This window comes from Scatophagus argus, chromosome 1 (assembly GCF_020382885.2).
Source record: "Scatophagus argus isolate fScaArg1 chromosome 1, fScaArg1.pri, whole genome shotgun sequence".
In the NCBI taxonomy this organism is placed as follows: Eukaryota; Metazoa; Chordata; class Actinopteri; family Scatophagidae; genus Scatophagus; species Scatophagus argus.
This window is the reverse complement of record NC_058493.1, coordinates 18,566,365-18,580,100: the sequence shown is the minus strand read 5'-3', so window position 1 is coordinate 18,580,100 and position 13,736 is coordinate 18,566,365. Positions and strand designations below refer to the sequence as shown.

At 40.4% G+C, this 13,736-nt stretch overlaps 1 protein-coding gene across 6 annotated transcripts in view; it reads right to left on the bottom strand.

Annotated features, from left to right (window-relative positions):
• Positions 1-13,736, bottom strand: part of fam189a1 (family with sequence similarity 189 member A1) — a 73,511-nt gene that overhangs the window by 2,460 nt on the left and 57,315 nt on the right. For 5 of the 6 annotated variants that reach the window (XM_046388908.1, XM_046388887.1, XM_046388922.1 and 2 more), the window contains 7 exons: positions 12,330-12,494; positions 6,304-6,411; positions 4,500-4,660; positions 2,449-2,584; positions 1,529-1,607; positions 680-1,444; positions 35-106 (listed from right to left, as the gene is read on the bottom strand). In XM_046388908.1, the coding sequence (XP_046244864.1) occupies positions 35-106; positions 680-1,444; positions 1,529-1,607; positions 2,449-2,584; positions 4,500-4,660; positions 6,304-6,411; positions 12,330-12,494 (1,486 nt within the window). The remainder of the gene's footprint in view (positions 1-34; positions 107-679; positions 1,445-1,528; positions 1,608-2,448; positions 2,585-4,499; positions 4,661-6,303; positions 6,412-12,329; positions 12,495-13,736) is intronic. The other variant, XM_046388915.1, reaches the window with a different exon arrangement.

Genomic DNA, 13,736 nt, shown 5'->3' with positions numbered 1-13,736 from the left:
ACATTACATAAATTCACAGTTTGGATGACAGTACCTTGCTCTGGCGATGTATTAGTTGAATCTTCAGCTTGAGAGTTATTTGCAGAGGCGCAGCTTAAATTTTCCCCTGTAGAGGGAGACAAGATATAGTGAAAGACTGTAGAGCTGCTTGCTAATGAGTAATTTAAGCAAGCAATCAGTGAAGATGCCAATTATTTTTCTTGTTTGACTGATTATTTGTTTAGTTTATAAAGTGTAAGAAAAAAACAAAAACTGCATCACAAGTCATCAGACTCCAAGGTTATGTGTTTAAAAGTTAGTTTCCCACCTGCACTACATGCACTAGATGTAAATACCACTCATGTAAATAATAAATAAATATTGCACATTTTCACTTTTTTAAATTTAATTTTAATTTTATTATTTTTCTTTAAATTTAAATTTTTTATTTACCTATTTTTTGGTAGCAGGGACACAAAGAATTTCACTGCACATTGTACCGTGTATGATTGTGTGTGTGACAAATAAACCTATCTTGTATCTTGTATCTTGAGGATAGCAGCAAATGCTTCTATTGGAGAATCTGAGATCTAAGACCATTTGGACTTTTTTGCTTGAAAAATTACTCCAAAAAATTTAGTTCCAGAAGGCTGATCACTCTAGAGTTTGTAAGCTGTAGTATAACTCTTGACACACTCACTTCCTGTAGAGGAGCAGGAGATGGGGTCACTGGTGGAACGGACAATGCGCGCCAGTTTGCGGTACCTCCTGGCTGCTCGCAGACCCCGTGGCCTCTCTGAGGGTGAGTAGCCACTTTGGGCTGAGGTAGCAGTGGGCTGTGATGCAGAGGAGGGTGACCAAATACTGAAGCACAGCCTAGGGCCACGTGGCCTGCTAGGTGGGGAAGGGGAAGGAGAGGGAACCAAAGGGCTGATGGCTGAAGTTCCACCAGAGGAGGCCACAGAGGTGGGGGAGCAAGGCTGGGGTGGCTGGGGGAGAGTGACAGGGAGTGTGAGCTTCCGGCTCATCATTCGTGCTTTAATGAGGGAGTGTGTTGATGCTTTAGGTGGCTCCTCTGGTAAATGTTTGGCTGATGCAAGCTCATCACATATGTGCATTGCAGCCCTCAGTTCTTCACATGGATGTGTGTTGTCTGTGGAATCCTCTTGGTCCAGATTGCTGTAGTTTTCTGAAGACCAGTCGGGAGAGCGTTCCAGAGACTCCTGGGTATGTGAGGACTCACTGTACCCTGTATCGCTCGGGCGTGTGTCGACATTAGGCAAGCCACGATGGCGTGTACAAAGTTCCAGGCTGGTGCAGCTTCCATCAATGGGGGCAGTGTGGGGCGTGCCGTAGGGAGAGGAGTCAGAACCTTGGACTTCCAATGAGCACAAGTCCTCTGAAGAGCAAGTCTGGTCTTGATCAGCCACCTCGGACACCATCAGTGACGCACTGTCCACTGAGGCTGATAGGAAAAAGAATATCATTAGCATAACTGCTAGCAGACAACTGACAATCCTCTGCACTGCAGTGCTCTATCTATCTTTACCCTGAGTGCTGAGTCCTGCAGTAGTGTTTCTCTCACACAGGCTGGATTCAGTGGCTTGTTGCTCTATGCTGGTCGTGATCTATAGAGAGAAAATGATTAGGGGAGGTGGAGAACATGACAGCACTGTTTGAATAAGATGAATTTAGCAGATATCAGCATTGCATAAAAGCCACAGTGTGCCCCCTAACCTTCAATACCACCATTTGGTCTGTAGAGGGCTCTCTAAGACCAAAACACACCAACAGGCTCGTCTTAGATGGCAAGTATAGCAGGCCTACCAGTCGAGAAAACTATCCTGTAGAGTTTATAAGTAGCTTTAAGAAGCTTTAAGTATATACAGCGTATGTGGGGTCTGCAGCCTGAAATCGTCATGCCGAGTTTCTTCTGCCTGATTGTTTCACAGTCTATCACTGCCTGCTTCCATTAGTTATTTAAAGCTGCTATTCTATTGTTGAGAAAACCTTCTGCTGATTTCTATTTGAAGGACACTGTTCAAAATGGATGATCAGTTCAATACGACAGTCAAGGGAGATCGCTTCAGTAAGTCTGATAATACCTTGATTAAGTTGACTGGGATTTTTGCCTTATACTACTTTGTGTTAAGTACTGATTAGCATATTATTAGATAACATGTAGAACTGAGATGGCGTTGCACAGTGAAAGAAGCATTTTTCTCAGAGTATTGACTGGCCCAAGCACAGTCTCACAGAGCTACTAGCATGGCTGTAAACTCTTGGTACTGAGTGGGCACTTGGTTACAAAGTACACTTATGTTAATCTATGTATATTTAAGGTTAAATTATTGACCTGCTCTCATTGGAAACACAGAAATAAATGTAATGTCCAAGGCCAAGCTGCCCATATAGAAGGCCTCTGCAAACAGTGCTTCTTTAAGGGCAGAGTTGACAGATTCTTCTCACCTGGCTGGCAGGGGTCTGCCCCACCACAGACTCATATGGAGGAGGAAGATCAGTTGGGTAAAGTGTCCCTGGGCTGTTGATGGGCACCCCATAGATAGCACTGAAGGGAGAATGGGGAAAGTCCAGGTGTAGACCTCTGTCACAGGCACAAAAGCAGAGGTTCAACCAAACAATAAACAAAAGAAGCCTTAAAATCCTATCTGAAATGCCTGGAATAGAAGAGTTCACTGAGCCAGTCTCAGAATGTTTGAGAAACTGGCACAGGAAGTCTTTTAAAATCTATTAAAAACACTGAGAAAAAACACTCCAAATCAGACGACATATGCACGAGTAGTGAATTATTCTGTGTGCATCACCACTGTTTCACATGGTGCCAATTAAGAATAAGCAGCCATGTGTGTGGTCATAACTTTTAATTACAACCCAATTCTCCTCTGAAGTGGTGGAGCATGAAATACAACCTAAGAGTTTCCACCAATCATCCGAGGCATGATGATGTCATGACACATCCCTGGCCCTGAGCAGGGACACCATAAATGCTTCCTCTGCCTTGTATATATTTATGGCATAATTGACAAACAGATGTGGCTTCCTGCCAAATCATTAAATCAGCAGCGCTCTCTCTGGAAAGGAAATGGAGGGAGTGTTGAGGGAGAAATCAACCAATCTTTCATAACAGCTGAGAATCACTGATGTCACAGCTGGTTAATGAAAGGGAAAAGCTCTGAGCTGACCATGGATGATAATATCACATGTGATGGTCACAGTCAGATAGTAAACAGACACATGCCACCGCTGCTTAATAGAGTGGATGTGGATTTGTGCTCAAATATTTCTTTTGGCATCTGGCTATATTCACCATCTGATAGGAGAGTCTAGGGTGGTTCATGGCAATCTAAATTAAATAAAAATGTTCAAACATTTTCTAACCTTAGAAAATCTTTTAACTGACAGGTACTGTACCATACCAGCAAGAAGATGTATTCCTTTCAACTCATCCTAAAGTAAAAGTCATTTCTTTTCTTTGGTGTGTATGCCTCTCCAGGCCAGTGATCAATCTTTCAAATACTGGAAACTGGAAACTTTGCAACCATTGCTGCTCCATCCTCAAATTATGACCACTTTTATGCTACATCTTATGTCACTTCCAGTATGTGCTGCATTTCAGGTATCCGTGGAGGAGCAGGTAAGGATCTGCAGCAGTTAAAGGCTGCAAAAATAGACGTTGAATAATCAGAAATCTATATTTGCTATCATGCAAAACTGGAAACGTTCAGAAATGCCAGTGTTCAGGTCTGATTATCACTTCCCACTCATTCCTCTTGCAGATATGCAGTTGGAGGAGCGGGCACTAAGCCAGCATCCTGAACTACTGATCGCTTGCAGCAACCAGCAGAATTTTACATGTATGTTGCAGCAACCTGTGAAATAGGTGTCTCTATCAATGAAACAATGAAATTTAACAAGTTTCCCAAACTGATTTAATGAGAACAAAACCCCAGAAAAAAAAAAAAGCCCAGTGTATTTTTAAGGAGAACATGCAGTGCTTTGATATCCGATTTCTTCCCTCTGGGAGTGGGAGATTGTTAATGTTGCCTTTGGCAAAAAAAAAAAAAAAAAAATATATATATATATATATATTCACACATTTATTCCCACTGCAGTCACAACTTACACTCACTTAACTACGCTTAATATAACAAATATTATTATTTCTTCGGATAGCACCGTGATTTGCATAAAAGAAGTGTTGCTTGGCTGTGCACATGAATTTTATGACTATGAATATTTTGTGGGATGCTATAAATGTGTTAATTTGCACCATGCTGGACAACAAAGCTGAATTGTGTTGTTTTGTAATAGCAACAACCAAATTTGTGCCTTTTTCCATTATGAGTTAAAACAAAGGCCATTATAAAAGAGGTCTGGGCCACAAGGCATGTATACATTTATGCAATTTTAAAAGGCAATTTCTGATTTAATAGACTATTGTGTATGATCACAATGTCTTGTAGTACTGATGAGTAGTTGTGTAATGTTTCGCCTCTCACCTCTGTCCATCCATCGAGGGGGTGCAGGTGTACTCTGGGGGGTAGTATGGTGGTGGGGGGATGGGAGGAATGAACTCATCAAAGTCCAGTGTTTGGTGGAGGATGGTTCCATGGGGGGTCATACAGTCAGCATTTAGGGCTCGCGCTCTGTGTGGCATAAACTGAAACACAGCATAAAAGCAACCAATTACCAACTGCCCTGAAAAGGAAGTGGGTTATAAAACAATCCCACTGAGAGTTCACACCAATGCTGACTTAATGACCACATGCAGCGTTGCGTTGTGTTCATCATGGAATACATTTCACACAAATTTAAGTTCAAAACGACTGTCTGTACAAACATTAACTGCTCAAATTAAGACACTCAGATGTTATATTTTATTTAAAATCAGGAAGACCCTTCTCTAGCCTAGATAAAGTAGTCATTTAGTTTTAAAGTGTATATTCACAGCTTTTGAAAATCAGTGGAAAATGAGAAGATGTTGTGCTTCCATTAGCTGTCAGTGTGTGAAGAGCGGGGAGGTTCTGGTTTGAGAAAGGCCCACAGACAGCTGGACAAGGACAGGAAAGGCAGGGGAGGGATGACATGCAGCAAAGGACCACAGGCGAGAATCAAAGCTTTGATATGTGGTCCACAATCTACCAGGTGAACTACTGGGCCACCCCATTCAGCCTTTTGTAAGTGGGACAACTTTCCAGTCACAGCCAGCCTGTTTTTCTATTCTCCAGGCTATCACTGCTGCTACTGACTTGGCTAAATTTACTGAGCTAAATAAAAGGTAAACACCTCTTGTGATAAATGGAAAACGAGGCCACTCTTGGAAACTCTGCGTGACTTTTGGAGGTAAGTGCTTTTGTCCTTTTAACTTTCTACTGTTTCATTTGTCTTGTTTTATTTTTGGCCTTTATAAAATTCCATTTATGTGTGTCTCTTTATGCTGTCTTTTCAGTCCTCTTATCTTTTCTTAATGTCTTAATGTTTGTCTTATGTAAAGCGCTTCAAATTGTCTCTTCTTAAATAACCACAGATATAGAAGACCAATAACTTTATTTCTAAGGTCCTGTCCCAGGGATAAGCAGCGGTCAATTGCCCAGGTCTGATTTATACATGGATCTTTGCTGACTTGTGACTCAGTGGAGATGTCTAACATAATGTCTGTAATTTATTTAACGAGCTACTATATAAGTACTGATTTCTTGTCATTTCAGCTTATTATCAGACCAAGCTTCACATCCAGACCAGGGTAGTTTTTATACAAGTCCATAAAATATGCAAAAGGTTCTTCTATCAAGTATTAAGTCAAAGCTCCTTATTTGGCATCATGTTGGCAGTGTTGCTCTATACCTCTCCAGTTATTGATGTGCTTAGAGGCATGAATTAACTATTATTGGTGTGAAACACACAGGGAGCTTGGCCACGCTAATTTCACTAATAGTTTCATTGTTCCTCATAAAATAAAACAACAATAAAGGGTCATACTAAGGATGGTGTACCTTTGAGGAAAAAAGGAGATGTTAAGCTACTTTCCTCAAATCTAACATATTTTGGAGAAACAGGAAAGTGAGACAGGTCCTGTGGCAACTGACCTTCACTGTGCATTTGTGCTTTCATTAACTTCTATTTATAAAACAGGATGATTCAAACAATAAAAGCAAACATTATTCCACTATCTTAAAGCAGATAAAGGTTGGCATGTCACTCCTGAGCCGCATGTGTTTATCTAAACTGGTGATAGTGATCTTCAGACTAAGAAATGAAAACAAAGTCAGTGACTGTTGTCGTCTTCTCTCCCGTTACACTCACCATCTGCAGCACTTCAGTCGAGACCATCTGCATACAGCACATGGCAGTGGCTAGAGCACACACAATGGTGGAGATGACATTAAGAGCACATACACTGAACAGCAGCTCCTAAAGGAGAGGGGGGAAGAGGAGGAAACTGTTAGAGGAACAGGGAGCACAAGAAGGAAGGAGGAGGAAGAGGGTGGGAAAATAAGAGAAATGACAAGGGTGTAGGAGAGAAGGTGAGGAGAAAGAAAGAGAAGGCAGTCAATATTACATAAATATGACTAATATGAAAACAAGAAGACTGAGAACAAGAGGAGAAAACACAGAAAGGAACGAAGCTAACACAATAAAGTGTTAATGTCACCATCAAGTCTAGAGAAGCTCAGCAGGGCGGCTCTGCAGTGAGACAACATTTCCACAAATATCTGCATGCAAGAAGACTCTGCATTGTTAACATATGTGGAATACGTTTTAAAAGGTTAAATGCTTTGCAAACAACATCATAAACATCCAGGGTAAGCACAAGCGCATAGGCCGACACATTCAAAGTGAACAGCGAGGGGACAAACCAGTATTGAATGTGTCAGCAAAAATAAATGTGCATGTTGGCGAAATACTAGCCCAGCACCCTGAATTAGAAAAAAGACTAATAACTGCAGTCCCATCATTCTGCTGTTTGTGCTGCTCTTCTGAAAAGGTCAACTCACCTTAAAGTGACTCCATTTTTAAACCCCATATGCATTGTGTGTCTTGTTTCATATGATTTGTTATGCCGTCCCTGGGAGAAGTACCTGCCACCTTAGTACTAGCTAATAGGGATTCAAATAAATAAAGAATACCAACTTTTGTTTGTCTTGACATATGAACCTATACTAACTGTTTAATATGAATTCATTTCCTGACAAAGAACATAGGAACAGATCCAATTTCCAGCCCACTTGGAAATTGGATCTAGAAATAGAAAGTGTCTAATACACAGAGCATGTTGAGAGGTGAGATGACAAAAGCAGCTTGCATTGCTGCTTTAAAATGAGAAAAATTGAATATCATTTAGATATAAGTGCATAAAATAGGACTAGTTGATCTGCGCCCCTCTCTGACCTTTAAAATAATAATAAAACATTTTCTTTTTCTTTATGAAGTTTGCAGAGTTCATCTGTCACCATAAATCCACTTAAACAATCACTATGATAATACAGTCACCAGGACTATTTATTCAAACAGTGTGAGACTGTCAAAAGATGAAAGGGAGGAGGAGGAGGAAGAGGGAAAGCAGAAACAGAGATGAGATATAACAGAGACTTTGATTTTGGATGTTTTGTTTTTTTTTTTAATATCAAAAAAATCTCAAAACAAGAGGCAGCAAAACACCTTAGAAACTCAAACTGAGTACACATGCACACAAGAGCACACAAACACAACGATATCAGCAGTCACAATGCTGGCTGATAAATACGCTGAGCCGAAATATCTATGATGACATAATTGCTTAAAGACAAGAATAAGTAGGATATTGAACACTGCTTTTTGATTTTATGGATTCAGACTCGTGAATGAAGCTCCTCAGTTACCACACAAAGTGTTTTCCAACCTTTCACACAGATTATTCATCATATTCAGGAAGCACATTACCAGTGACATTACAAAACCCCACTTGTATTAGGCTGCTGATATTATGAAGTGAGCACAGGCGTCTCCCTCTCTAAGATCTACCAGGAGGTGGTTTGTTGTCAGACTCGCTGACATTTTAAGGGCGGTTTGGGCTAGGCAAGCAGCAAATCTTTGCCTACGAGATCCCATTACACACTTTCATTCCTTTTGAAGTTCATGATATAAAATGGATCAAGTTGGCATCTGAGACGCTCTGAGTTGCCAGCTGTTTTTCCAACATGTTTGATGTCCAGTACCCAGCTGCCAAAGATCAAGTCTGTGCGAGCTGGGAGTTAAAGAAGAGATGAGTTGGAACTGAAGTAGTTTGAAGTTGTGCAGTGCCAATTACAAAATACAACTCATACTTGTATGTTTGCCTTGGAAGCTAATAGTTTTGGAACATGTTTTGTGTAGGAGGAAAGTCTGGAGTACTTGTGGATGGGGCACAATCTGTCTGACATTTTAAACATTGAAAATCACAACCAGTCATTAAACTGAACTGGTAAAATAAGATTATAACTTGACTGGTTTTGTGAGAATTAGTAGTTTTAGTTTTTTAGTACCGGTAATTAGTAGTTTAGTAATAGGAAGACATCTCAAAAACTATCAGGGGAATAATCTTATACTGGAGAAGAATAATGCCATTTATACAGTATGATTTTTGTGATCAGATATTGGTTTGAATTTATTTCATTACATTTGGAAAATTGAATTGCAGAAACTTGAATCCGCTTAAGAAAAGTAACCCTTTACAATAAACATCAACATGTGTTGTGTTGTGTGATAAAGAGGAGACAAATGAATGTGCACTCTTACGAGTGAATTACCATTACAGCATAACTCTGACCACAATCAAAGAGACAGAATGTTGAATAAAAGCAGTCATGATATTTTTGTAACGATTTTTTGACCAAGGTGAAGTCTTAAAGGCAGGGGAATCAAACTAATAAAACTAAAATATTTTCCTTGGAAACATTTATGTCAAATAATTTTAATTTGATTCTACACTGACCGTTATGTGCCGCAACCTTAAAGTTGCAGACTGTGCAGCACTCTTGAACCAGTTCTTGGCAAGACACAAACTACACGTCTCCACTTGCTGCACTCTCTAGCTTCCTATAGTACAGCAGGCTCAGAGTAGCAACGTGCTTTTCTCCAGTCTGCATGGAGTTTCTTTTAATACTCTCAGTGCAGGTCACAGTACTCATCTCGGCTCTCTTTGGCCTTCCCAAGCAGCTCTTTACAGCATCTGACTGAAACCTCCAGCACTTCCCTCAGGAAGCCCGGCAGCAATTTCACTGGGGTCAGTCCAGATTGTTGGCAAGGTCCTCTAGTGATTTTTTAACTTACAGTGACAAGAAGCAGTAGGTGTTGTAGCTCTGGACCCCTTTTCATAAAGCTATAAATGCATGGACAAAAGACAAGCTTTTCTAACACATTAAGTGAAGAGTCAGGTTGACCTCAGACAGAGTTTAAACAGTCCATTCATAGAACATGTAAAAATTATTGTCACAGCCTGAAGCTGGAAGGATCCATCTCATGGCCTTATGCTCTTTATGATCATGGCTTTTATGTTCTGTTAGATGAACAGCAACTTCTCCAGTGACATCCAAGTGAAAAAACTCCAAGTGTTTCTTCTGGATTTCTGCCTCAAAACTATTATGACAGGCTAATACTCCCTCAAAAGTTGAGACGGATTGCTTTTGACTTGATGCGCAGCTTAATCCGGTTTATAGGGCCCAGACACACTATCCAACTTCACATCTAGTGCCAACAAAGACAAAGATGATCCTCACATCACCTCACATCTCATGTTAAAATCTCTGAATATGCTGCTTTGTCTAGAGCTGATTACCGGCTGGCTGCTGGTGTATGTGTTCTGCACATGCCTGAGAGAAAATACAGTAACTAGTTCTGAACATGAGGGGAAATAACTCCAAGATTTTAGAACTTAATCAATACAATTTTGACCTCCTCCAAGTGAAATGCAACAGTCATTAACACACTTGTGAATTTCCTGCTACGACATGTCAACATGTCTGTTGTGCAGCCAGTTCAATGGCAGAACAGCTGCTTATTTGGTACAACTGGAACAAATTGAGCCAAACCAAAAGGGTGTCAAGAGTAGACCTTTGCAGGGAGTAACAAAATCAGGGCCTTGATGCAAAAAATCAACTTTGTACATTCACTGCGTTCAGAAAATAAACACTTTTCAATTTTCGAACTGAAACGTGTCAACCGTCCATCTTTTATCTATTCTGCTGTACAATTTGACTGTGAAGAATCTTTCTTGAGATAAAGCTGTGACTGTTGTACACAGCAGTATCCAAAAACCGCTCTATGAGCATCTGTTTCCTTGTTGTGTGCTCTGGTGGTTTATTATAGTAAATGTGGCTTTTCCAAATTATTCTCTAACAGGTGGAGAACACAAAGTCTAACTGCACTATTGTTATAGGAATGCATCTGTCATGCAGATGTGAGATAGTGAATATATAAATAATGATAAAATGAATTCCACCAGGCAAGGAACTGTAACACCTTTGCAAAAGCTGTTGAACATGCCTCTTCCCCAGATATTTAACCTCTTTAAGATAACTTTCCTTAAGCCAACAGCCCACACGGAAAGAAAATACATGAACAACCCCTATATATATGTCTTTCAACTATATATACATATATATCCATATATGAACACATATATTTACGTATATATGTATAGCATATATATGTAAATATATGGCCAATACATGGCACACGTCAGCAGCAACGTGGACTCTGATGCTTGCTTCACAGCAACAAAACATTAAGAATTACTGCTGAGGAAACAAGGGAATAAGACACATGTGGCGGTCTGATATTTCAGTCCTGTGCTAATTCAGTCTGTTTTAGTAACATAGGAACAATATGGCAGCCACATTATGAGTTCATTAGGACCAGAGACAGCCTAACAGCCACCTGAAATAGCCGAGGACTCTGGGGGTTCAGCCATGACAGCTTCTGCTGAGAAATAACTCAACACATCTGACCACTTTGGCACTTAATAAAGGTTCACAGCACCAATTCCTACATCTCTTTTAATGAGCTATGATCAAAATGACGAATGTGCTTGATCTTTCCTCTTTTCATAAGCATGCTTCATCTTCGGAAGTCTTTTATTTGGTTATCAATGTTTTATAATCAATCAGGGACATAAAATGAATGGATATGATTGTCATTATCCAATAAAGGCACAGTGGCACACACTGTATATCACTCCGGCAGACACTCTGAGTCAAGATAATCTACCGAGATCATGCACTCGCAAACTACAGCCAGCCCAGGCTAGATACGCACTGCATACTAAGAGGTCTGCCCCTTGAGGAAAGACAAATACTGCTGCCATTCTCCACTTCCTGCCCAATTAATCTGTGACTGAACACCTTTTTTTTCTATCTTTGTATTTTCTAAGTCATTTGACTCTTTTCACGTTGGATATGTTACACGGTGAGAGAAGAAACCTGGAGACATCAGTTTAGACTTAATGATTTCAGCAATTCATAGACATTTGTTTTTGTATTACTTAATGTTATTGAGTTTAGAGACGCAAAGAGACAACTCTGGCTGAGTATGTAGCTATGCTAGTAGCTCTGTGAGAACATTGGTGCTTGTGCTAATGTCAGCATGTCATTCTGGACAATGCTTTGCTTCCACTGTTGTGTCAAAGGTTTGGGGAAAGCTTGACTAGCCTACATAGAGCCCTGAGCTCAACCCTATTGAACACCTTTGGAACATAGATGGCAAACCAGGCCTTTTCATTAAACATCGGTGTCCCACAAATGATCTACTGCATGAACGGGCAAAAATTCCCTGAGAAACACGTCAAAATCTTGTGGAAAGCCTTCCCAGAAGAGTGGAAGCTGTTATAGCTGCAAAGCTGTCTATGTATTTAGAATGCAATAGCATTAAAATCCCTGTTGGTGTAATGGTCAGGTGTCCCAGTGCTATTGTCTGTGTAATGTATTTGGTAATAGGCCAAAATACTGGAAAATAATGGTTAGTCCACCAAAGAGCCGTTGACATACTTCCCTGAAAAACACAAGTAAACCTCATCATGGCACAAGAGGAAAAGTCACTACAATTCATCCTTTGAGACCATGAATGTTCACACAAAATTTTACAGCAATTCAGTCAATATTTTGTTATAGATATTTCAGTAAAGACCAAAGTAGTACGACGTCAGACCAGCTGACTGTGGTACACTGTCACAGCTATCAGTGCAGTTGCAAATAACAATATATTATTATATATTGTATATTACCTGCAGTCTAACAGTCTAACAGAATCTTTTAAATATGAAAACATTATAGCTCTCACCAGCAGCACAATACAAAGACATAACAGCTCCCACCCACCTTGAGACGTAGGCGTATGGTATTGCAGTCCCTCAGTGGATTCAGTTTCAGTGTCTCTCCCAGGTTGTTGCAGCTCGAACTCTGCTGCTGTAGCTCGCAGCATACACACACTCCATCGCTGTCAAACTTGAGCTTGGGGGAAAGAGGGGAGAACACACATCCACACTCATGCATGCACGCCACGTACCCAAAAACACACACACACACACACACACACACACACACACGAACACGCACACAAATGCACACACAGAGACATGCACAGATCAGACCTGAGCTTGCTGTAATATCCTTAAATTTAATATGGTAGATGATACATTTGCCTCTGCCATGAGCTTTATTTTTCATAGACACTATGAGAACAGTCAAGACTGAATATGTGAAATAGTCACGGCTAATCGAAGGCGTACAACAAAAGAAGAGAAACTGTGAGAAATGAAGAGCCACCAAGGGAGGGATTGAGGTGCAGCATATCACTGCTATGTGTCCCAGATAGAGAGAAAGCAGGACATGAACCCAACAAGTATGGGTTAATTACATTGGGGAGAGGAGAGAAGGAGCGTTACTGCATCGTCTCTGGGGAACCACATAAAGCAGTGAAGTTGGTCTGCTCAACTGGTCCCACTTGTGTTGGGAGAACAGCTGCTTCTAATGTAGAGCTGGTCAGGTTAGTGGGCTGGGTGCTGCATAAATCACAAGGGGTTTCTTCAGTCATGAAGAGATAAGAACCTGTGGCAGTTTCAATTCAGCCTAAAAAATCTGCTTAAGCTTTAAAATTGAGTGTTCTGTGTCCAACTACACTGCCTCCCATCACTAGTTGCGAGGAGGAAAAGCTTAACATACTTATTTTCAAGTCTGCTGGATTTTCACGTTTTCCATAATATTAGCACTGCTGTTGACAAGTGTAGAGAACACAGCCCAGTTGCAAGTATGTTTCTGCAAACCGTGGATAGATTACATTTGTTGGTTTCAAAGCAACATTTGTGAAATGACATGTTTCATGAGAGACATGCATGGCGTGACACCAAGGCCAGATAGGTGCCATGCAGCAGATCACTGTTAGAAACTGGTCGACAGTTGGATTGTACCATTTGTGGTGACAGAAGTGTCTAGAGTTTTGCAGTCCTGTTTGTGGTGAAGGAAATTGATTTTTCTTTTTTGAAAATGGATTTTTCCAGCCGAGTTTGTATCAATAGAATCAAATATTTTTTAACAAAGTGTTTGTAGTGACAAACCTAAGTATTTGAAATCAAAACATGATCTTTTCTTAACCCTAACCAAGAAGATTTTGTGCCTAAACCTGACAAGACCTTAAACACCAAATCGTCATGTCATAAAATGAAAAACCGAACGATGAGAGAACGCTAGAAAGCAATAGAAAAACATATCTAGTCCTTATGAAATATA